The sequence below is a fragment of the Aplysia californica genome, unplaced genomic scaffold (assembly GCF_000002075.1).
Source record: "Aplysia californica isolate F4 #8 unplaced genomic scaffold, AplCal3.0 scaffold00359, whole genome shotgun sequence".
Classification (NCBI taxonomy): domain Eukaryota; kingdom Metazoa; phylum Mollusca; class Gastropoda; order Aplysiida; family Aplysiidae; genus Aplysia; species Aplysia californica.
Window position 1 is genome coordinate 695,835 of NW_004797629.1, and position 9,625 is coordinate 705,459.

The following is a 9,625-nucleotide window of genomic DNA, read 5'->3' on the forward strand; positions in this document are numbered from 1 at the left end:
CTCTCTCTCTCTCTCTCTCTCTCTCTCTCTCTCTCTCTCTCTCTCTCTCTCACTCTCTCTCTCTTACTTTATCTTGAAGGTCAGTGACTCTGTAGACAAGGAAGAAGAATAATGGACCAATGACTTGGCTAGACTTTTATTTTTCTTCTTATTTTTATTTTTTATTTTCCGTTTGGGGTGGTGTTTTCTTTATTTAAAAAAATACTATATCGAGGATTTATCTTTGACAGCCAGTTACGTTTTTCACTGCATGCTTAAAGTCGGAGATTTGGGTCCATTTCTGTCTCGTCCTTTCCAGGGTATCAGAAAGGTATACGGGAATCCTGGCCAACAACATAAGAGTAAAAACTTTAAAGTAACGTGTTATTTAAAAAGGTTTTTATGGAGTAAAGTCACAGTTTGGGTAACTTACTGATGTTTTATCTTAATTTTTTGCCTCCAAAGGTTGAATGTTTTTCAAGAGGAGGGTAGGACTCGTCCCATTAAGATAATAGCATGTGTTACAATACGGTGGATTCAGGCGCTTGTCAATTTTTGAGCATATGAGATTATTGGTATCATTTTAGAGCTTGTTCATTGACTTGATTTTGGCAGAACACCCCCCCCCCACCCCTTTTTCCACTAATCCTGAACAGAAGTCGAGATGTTAGCTACTGAAGGAGGTGGAGGTCGCCTGGTGTCAGAAGTAAAATCAGCGAGAAAATGTCCGCCAAAGTTCCACGACTTCCAAAGCTTGAGTGTTCTCTAAAACTGCAAATTTAAAATTTTTGTGTGCCTTTGGTTAAAGATTTTCAGTAAAATCCACACAGAAATCTGTTTCTAAAAGAGCATAAAAGCTGTTGAGCAGGGGAAAATAACATTATGGTAATTGTCCAACCAGTGGGAAAATGCAGTCTTTTTGGTTGTATTGATTCTTGACGAGTGCTTGATTTCTCCATAATGCTTCACGTATTCTGATAAACCTTTATCTCAGACAAACCAAACATAACGACGAAGACCTTGAAATGGGTAATCGTAGTTGTTTTACGTAACCTTCAGAGCAAGTTATATCATTTACGAGGCAGGCTTCCTACTTCCTACTACCCTGCCTGTCAGGGCAAACCCAGGCTGAGAGGTATACAACATCGGAGTAGAAAGACCGAGATACTCTGTATGTCAGGGACGCGACTTACTGAATGGAGTAGTGCTGGGCGGCTAGGTTCCTGATAATTGAAAGCTCGAAATCATAGGAATCGACTCCGAACCCAATTACTTACTTTCTTACGATGTGATTTCTTCCGGTTGTTACTTGGTTGGCTCCGAACATCAGGATTTAGGATAACCTTGATTTTTGGGACACTGCGAAGCAACAACTTTTATTTTTCAAAAAAAAAATTATTTGAAAGAAAAGATTCTGGTAACCGTTGGTTTTCGTAAAAAGCAGTCGCAACTTTTCTTCCGTAGCATTAATCGTGGGGATCAGTTCCGGAATCGACTCTTCGCCCAGCTCTAGAATGGAGTACAAAGTCTCGTAGGGAGGCCCTGCTCAGTACCACGTTTTGAGATAATGGAAGCAAACAATTTTGAGTTTCACAAAGCTTATTTGAATACAATTCTTTGAATATCTTGGTAGCGACTCCGAATATTCTTTCACTTTTGATAGAGCAGGCAGAGCCTTTGCTCCCTGACCTCATGATCTAAGTACCAAAAATGTCGGATTGAACTTTGTAATTCTGAGGTAAAGAGATGGAAATTAATTGATTTTTTTTAAAACATGCACGTGCATCGACCTCACGTTTCCTGCGGAGGATGTTGACCGCTACACCACAGACGCCGATGCACACTCTCTGCATTTATTTGTTCATATAGAATGCTTCAGAGCAACCTACTAAAGAGCACCTTTCTTGATCCCCGTCGAGATATCAGTTGCCCTTGCCCACAGACGTGCAAGATAGTCAATGAATGTTTATGACATCACAAACTAAAACAAAATGTGAGGCAGCGTGGTGCAATCAGGCTCTCATCAATTTTTGGGCATGTAGAGTTATTGGTATCATCTTAAAGCTTGTTCACCTGTCTTTATTTGGATGAAAAAAAATATCCATTTAACTTGAATACAAGTCAAAATATTTGCGAATGAAGGAGGTGGGGGGGCGCCTGTTTTCAGAGGTAAAATTTATGAGAAAATGGCCGCCAAAGATTAGTTATTTCCTTAGCTTAAGAGTCCGTGGTAACTAAAAACTTTCATTTTTTGTGCCTTTAATCAACGTTTTTCAGAAAAATCCAAACAGAAATGAGTTCTTAAAAGGACATGAAAGGTGTTGAGCCAAAAAACAAAAAAAATTAAAAAATTACTCAAACCTGCGGAAAAATGCAAGTTTCTTCACTTTGATTATTTTGACGAGAGCCTGATTCCACCTGGCTGCCTCACATATGACATTGCATGCCAATCTGGGCGACATTGCCCACTTGTGGACGATTTGATCATGTTGGTGGGCCAGGAGGACCACTCGGGTGATGACTTGTGTCATTTGAGGCCTTGCTTGGAAATACACTGTCGCCATGACCATCATTCTTCATTGTCGACGTCTATGTCGCATCAAAATACAATGGTTTTAGGAGAAGCTAAAAACGGTTTTTATTTCAGTTCAGTTCAGGAAGTACGATATTATCTTAACACAACATACGTAATTTGTCTAGACCCGTTACCATTTTAAGAACAGTAATATGAGTAGGACTAATCGGTGGACTAATCATCAAACTCTACCCATGGCTGAGTGCAACAAGTGACTATACCCAGTTTTGGTCGAAATGTAGTAAAAAAAAATATGCGTAGTGAGATTTTAAGCTGCTCTTTTACCTCTGTAAATATCTACCTCAAAGCTTAGTCAAAGAGTCTGCATAACAAGAGGGGCTACTTCCCTCTTTGAGCCAATTAAAAAAAGTGTCCTCAAAATTCGGTGGCACCCTCTTCGCAAAAGCGCACCTTTTGCAAACAGAGTTACCCTAGCTGAGTTTAAAAAATCAAAGTCGATCTAGCAAGTTTTTTAATACAATTCGGAAGAACGCTTTTTTAAAATGGTTACGCTGACAAAACACCTCTTCCGGAGGAAAGGGCGATTGTTTTCTTCGTTTAATTTGACTTAAGAATGAAATGCTAGAGGTCATTAAAAAAATTTTAAACTTCAAACTCCACACCGAACGAACCCGAACTGCTGATGAACAGCAGTCGATCTGTGCACGCAAGGAGGTGCTATTCCTATTCTTCTTCTGGAAAAACAAAAGAGAGCTTCAAAACAGACTGCAGCGCTATATGAAGCAAAGAGCGAACATCCGGCGGACACGTTTTTGGCTGAGTGGCCCATCTTGTTATGTACTATCTTTGGCTTAGTTCAGTATCGAGATATCAACGTTTCTTTTGGTACTCTATTATAAAGATTTCAATCTCGTAAAAAGTTCAACTCGTTTCTCTTGAAACTGGGAAAAGTGGATACTTGTGCTCAGAGGTCAGTACTTGGTTTCCATCTATTGTTTCTCGAAAATTTGACAATCTACGTTGTTTAATGACGTCGGCGACTTGTAGGTTGGCATTAGGAATGTAGCAGCCTCTTCCATGTGGTAAAAGAGGGCGCTGCCTGTGTAGACATTAGCGTTGGCCTTCGTGGGGCAGCGCACCGTTGTTGTTGGGGGGGGTTTTCAGCTTGAGGTTGAGCTCACAGACTACTCAGCAGCAAGAGCCATGAGTGAAGAGACAACTAATTGTTTCGTTTTATGGAGGTTCTTTTATTTCGTTTTGTTGTAGTAAAAAAAAAACATTTACTGAGAAAAAAACGTTGGTAGTAATAAAGCTCTACATAACATAATATGCGTGTTTCTCCTACCAATTTAAAAAAGTGTTGGACAAAAAAAAAAGTCAATTTAAAAAATCAGTTAAAACAATTATAGTAAATTTGGTAATGAGCAAAATCGCATAACGTGCATTCTCTGAAAAGAACATATATACAAATTTCTGTAATGGTGGGGTTTATTTTTTCAAATTGGGGCTTTACTTCTTCCCTACGGGAACAACAGCACAGTTGATGTTCTGCTTGTCATCACACACCAAAAGGTTCCTGTCGAAGGAGAGGCCGGTCGGGCACGGCATGTGGTTGGTTCTGCCGAACGTGCACTCCACGTAGGACACACAGCTGTAGGGGTCCGGGTGGATGCCGTTAGCCAGGTTGTTGACGGAGCAGTAGTTGTCGAAATCTGGAGGGGGGGGGGGGGAAAGAGGAACAGTTTTCTATTAATAGGAAGAGAGAGAGAGAGAGAAAGAGGGAGACAGAGAGACAGAGACGGAGAGACAGAGAGACAGAGAGACAGAGAGACAGAGAGACAGAGAGACAGAGATGCAGAGAAAGAGAGAGACAGACAGACAGACAGACAGACAGACAGACAGACAGACAGACAGACAGACAGACAGACAGACAGACAGACAGACAGAGACAGAGACAAAGAGAGAGAGAGAGAGAGAGAGAGAGAGAGGGGGGGGAGGGGAAGATAAGGGGGGGGGGTTCAAATAGGTTATGGGTGAGCCAATAGTTGTCGAAATCTGGGGAGGGGGGAAAGAGAGGAACAGTTTTCAATTAATTAATAGATTATGGGCGAGCCAATAGTTGTCGAAATCTGGAGGAGAAAGAGAAGATCAATTTCTCAAATACTCGGCGGAGTGTCCAAATTTTTAAATATCTTTAGTTTGATGTGCCATGACAGCCATTCATTTGTCGAGGAGAAAAGCAGTCTTAGACAGCGTCCTTTGAATGCAGAAAAAATTGCAAGCAGGGGAGAGGGAAGAAGTTGTTTGTTCAGATGATTGTCTTGGGCAGGTAATTACCATAATGCGATAACGTGCAAGAACAGAAACATTGAAAGTAGTTATAAACTGACAATGGTAGCCGTATGCGCTTAGCATAGTTTAAGGGCTGGTGGGGCACCTAGAAATCTTGTTTTGGGGCCAATTTAATAACATATTATAGTACCTGGACACTTCCTCAACAATATCCAGAAACGTATGTAAGCTTTGCTACACCCTAAAGCTGTCTTTTTTGTCCAAGTGTTTCTGCAAAAGCAGATGTTTTCCAGTCAGTTCTTACCTTTATCGGCTGTTTTCTCACAATTCTATTTTTTCACACATTATCCCATTTTTCTGCCCTGTTTCTTGTTCAATTTCAATGTAATTTTAACAGCATGCCAACAACACCTAGTTCTAAATTTTGGCTTCTTGAATTTTTGATTAATTTAGTAGTTTTTGATTTATGGGCTTAGAAAGCACGAATTTTCCATTTTTTTCACTTTTTTTGCAACAACCCAATTGTAAGTGTCATAAAATAAAAACTAAAGCATATCTAAAATACTAAAAGCATACTAAAATCCAACAGGCCAAATTTAAGACCTATATGTTTACTGTTGGCATGCTAAATTAGAAGTTAATCGATTAATAAATAAGGGACTAAAATGGGATTGAAAAAGGTATACAAAATCCAATGTGGCTGCCGTTTCCATAGCAACCGATTCAAAATATGCTTTTTGAAATATAGATTTCAAATCCCCAATAGCACACAATGTCCCACAGCATATATGGACACTCTAAGCCTTGTAATAGCCAAAATAGACCCCAGGTGCCCCACCAGTCCTTAACGTTATTAGTCCTCTAGAGGAGCAAACTGGTAATTTGCAACAAACATACTTGACTAACAATAAACGGAAAAAAATTCAGTAGGGTGTTGTTGGTTCGCGAAGCGTATGATGAGACTGGACACGGGACTGTGTTGTTGGTTCGCGAAGCGTATGATGAGACTGGACACGGGACTGTGTTGTTGGTTCGCGAAGCGTATGATGAGACTGGACACGGGACGGTGTTGTTGGTTCGCGAAGCGTATGATGAGACTGGACACGGGACTGTGTTGTTGGTTCGCGAAGCGTGTGATGAGACTGGACACGGGACTGTGAACTTGGAACAAGTAGGCAATAACATGCATACAATAAAAAAGGCACATATTTGTTTGCGATGTTTGTGTGGTGGTTCAAACTCTGACGAACATTGCCTTTGATCAACATGTGATCTGACGCATTATGTGTCCTCTACGCCCTTATTAATAAGTAGTTACCCTGAGTAACCTACTTTGGAAACCTAAAGAAATGGGTAAGTAAGAAAGATCAGGAAACGTAGATTTTTTTATTAAGAGCATCCGAGCAAAGGAATAAATGGAGAACCATGATCGCCGATGTCTGTTGCAGATCTGGCACTGGTCGATGACCCACTTACTGGAAGGATAAGCTATCGGGAGGGTGGGCGGCTGGAAGATGTACTGGAGGCAGGTGTTGGTCGTGGAGCAGGTCTTGAGTGCCGGGTTGTAGAAGAGACCGTTCTGGCAGCCCATGACAGTGGTGGCACCATTGCTGCACTCCACGTACTGTGTGCAGTCGTACGGCTGGTAGTAGTTTCCGTTCGCCCAGCTGAACTGGCGGCAGATGTTGGAGACCACTGTTGGAACAGACAAAAGAAAAAAAAAGCAAACTTTTATTTAAATTCTTTTCTTAATGTAGGTGATTTTACCCTGCCATCGACACAATTTCAACATTTAAGATGGTTTTCTTGAATCCCACTGTTGGAAAAACAACAACAACAACGTTTAATAATAATAATAATAATGATAGATACCATTTGTATAGCGCAAATCCCCGCTCAACAGCAAACTCTATGCGTTTCACAATCTATACTTTTACCCCAGCAGACCTGAGAGCATTCTAAAACAACCTCAACTTCCTGGGAAGCATACTACAGTGTACGGGGCCAATTATAGGCGCTAAAACACTAACATACTGACAAGATCTTTCGCTGTCTATGGCCGGGTACCCAATCCCACCTGGGAGGAGAATTTGTGTAAAGTGCCTTTCCCAAGGACACAATGTCGTGCCCGCGGCTCGAACTCCCGAACCAACGACCTCACGATTACGAGTCCGGTAGCCTAACCACTAGGCCACCGACGCCATTTAAATTCATCTCTTAATGTAGTTTTTTATTTTATTTAAACCCCACTATCTACCCACTGCCATCGACACAATTTTAATCATTTAGGAAGCGGGCTTCCGACGCTGCCTGTCAGGACCAACCCGTGCTGGGAAGGATACAGAACGCTATCAGAAAGATGGATATACCGATAAAAAGTAAAGTTGCTCCCGCATCCGATCTGGACATTGGGGATTGCCTTGTTAGTGAGAAAACAACTTTCTGGGCCTCGGGCATATTGCGGTAGGATGGCCAGTACCTTTCCACTCCGGCTTTACTTCCTCAACTCGAAGTTAGGTACCCATTACTACTGGCTGTGTATGAGGGGGCTAAAAAGTCCGGGTCCGAAACGATATGCCGGCACTTGTTGAAAATTCTCTCCACTCCGAATACAACTCAGACCATTATGGAGACAGGCTGCTTGCTTCTGTGTCAACCAGACTCAACAAGTCTCAGCTGAGTGAGTGAGTGAGCATCTCTGTAGAGGGATGGATGGAGAGACAGACGAACCTGTCCAAGACAACCACGTATAGATAGATAGATATATAGATAGATAGATAGATAGATAGATAGATAGATAGATAGATAGAAAGATAGATAGATGTGTAGATATGTAGATAGGTAGATAGGTAGATAGATAGGTAGATAGATAGATAGATCGATAGATAGATAGATAGATAGATAGATAGATAGATAGATAGATAGATAGATAGATAAAATATAGGTAAATAGGGAGAGAAAGAGAGAGGGAGAGAGAGAGAGAGAGAGAGAGAGAATTATTGTTTTACTCCGTAATGAAACAAATAAAGTATAGCTGAATCTCACCAATAGCAGCCACTCTAGGTCCGTATTTGCAGATTGGTACAGTGGCAGTACTGTCACTGAGTTTTGTGGTGGGGTTGTAGATTGTGGGCACTCTATCCACCTATGTACATATTATCTCACTCACTCTCTCTCTCTCTCTCTCTCTCTCTCTCTCTCTCTCTCTCTCTCTCTCTCGCACGCTTTTCATCTTTTCTCAGTCTCCCCTTCTCTCCCCTCTCCATTTTTTTTCGTTCTATAAAGTATAGCTGAATCTCACCAATAGTGGCCACACTAGGTCCGTAGTTGCAGATTGGTACATTAGCGGTACTGTCGCAGAGTTTGGTGACGGGGTTGTAGACTGTAGTCACTGGGCAGTCCAGCTCCATCGTGACGCCATTGCTGCACTCGATGAACTGTCGGCAGTTGGTCGGGTGGGGGTACCTGCCGGCCGGCCATCCGTACTGCTTACACAGGTTCAGCACCCCTGGGGGTACGTTAGAGGTTGAGATCAGATGGGATGAGATCGGAGGGGATGAGATGAGGTAGAGTGGGATGAGAAGGGATGGGATGGGATGAGGTGGGATGAGATCGGAGGGGATGAGATGAGGTAGGGTGGGATGAGAAGGGATGGGATGGGATGGGATGAGATGAGATGGGATGAGATGAGATAAAATATGATTCGATTTTATTGATGTCTACAAAGATAAACTTGCTGTGGCATAGTAAACACTTGCACACACAGGCTCACACGTTCACATCAACACGCTCTCTGTCTCTCTCTCTCCCTCTCTCTGTCTCTCTCTCTCTGTCTCTCTCTCTCCCTCTCTCTCTCTCTCTCTCTCTCTCTCTCTCTCTCTCTCTCTCTCTCCCTCTCTCTCTCTCTCTCCTTTTTAAAAAAAATATCTCTGTCTGTCTCTCTGTGTCTCTCTGTGTCTCTCTGTGTCTGTCTCTCTGTGTCTCTCTGTGTCTCTCTGTGTCTCTCTCTGTGTCTCTCTGTGTCTCTCTCTGTGTCTCTCTGTGTCCCTCTCTATCTCTCTTTCTCTCACATACACACACATACACACACGTAAACACCGCTCCCCCCCCCAACCCACACACACACACACACACACACACACACACACACACACACACACGCACGCACGCACGCATGTACAAACACACACACACAAACACACACACACACACACACACACTCACACTCATTTACATGTAGAGGCGTATACACACACACACACACACACGCACGCACGCACGTATGTACAAACACACACACACACACACACACACACACACACACACACACACACACACACACACACACACACACAGTCGTTGGTTGGACATAAAATGTATTATGTTTATAGTATTGAACAAAACAGCATCAATTCAACTTTATGGACTTGGTTGAAATAAAAGGATTGGCTGCATTTCTACACAAAATATATCGCAATGAGATGGAATCAGGTGAATGTCAGTTTCTGGACTTAATTCTATGGTATTATTGATGCAGACTTGAGTGTTGTTTATTTGTCTTGCTTTACTTGAAAACATATCAATCTATCTTTAATAGACATCGAGATACTTTCGATTGAAGTGGTGGGGGTTGCCTGGTGTCAGAGGTAAAATGAGTGAGGAAAAGGATAACTTTCAAAGCCGGACTGCCCTAGGAAACTGCACCTTTAATTTTTCTTGCCTTAAATCAGGTTTTCTCTTCATAAAGTAATATCCACACAGAAATGTGTTTTTGAATTGACAGAAAAGATAAAGAGATAACCCCCAGGAAGATGTACT

The 9,625-nt window shown here is 42.0% G+C and overlaps 1 protein-coding gene across 1 annotated transcript in view; it reads right to left on the bottom strand.

Annotated features, from left to right (window-relative positions):
• Positions 1-3,741: 3,741 nt before the first annotated feature.
• LOC101854733 (chondroitin proteoglycan 2) overlaps positions 3,742-9,625 on the bottom strand; it is a 6,606-nt gene continuing 722 nt past the window's right edge. Inside the window, exons 2-4 of the mRNA XM_005103118.3 lie at positions 8,109-8,315; positions 6,284-6,502; positions 3,742-4,227 (exon numbers count right to left, since the gene is read on the bottom strand). Of these exons, the coding sequence (XP_005103175.1) occupies positions 4,025-4,227; positions 6,284-6,502; positions 8,109-8,315 (629 nt within the window). The 3' untranslated portion in view covers positions 3,742-4,024. The remainder of the gene's footprint in view (positions 4,228-6,283; positions 6,503-8,108; positions 8,316-9,625) is intronic.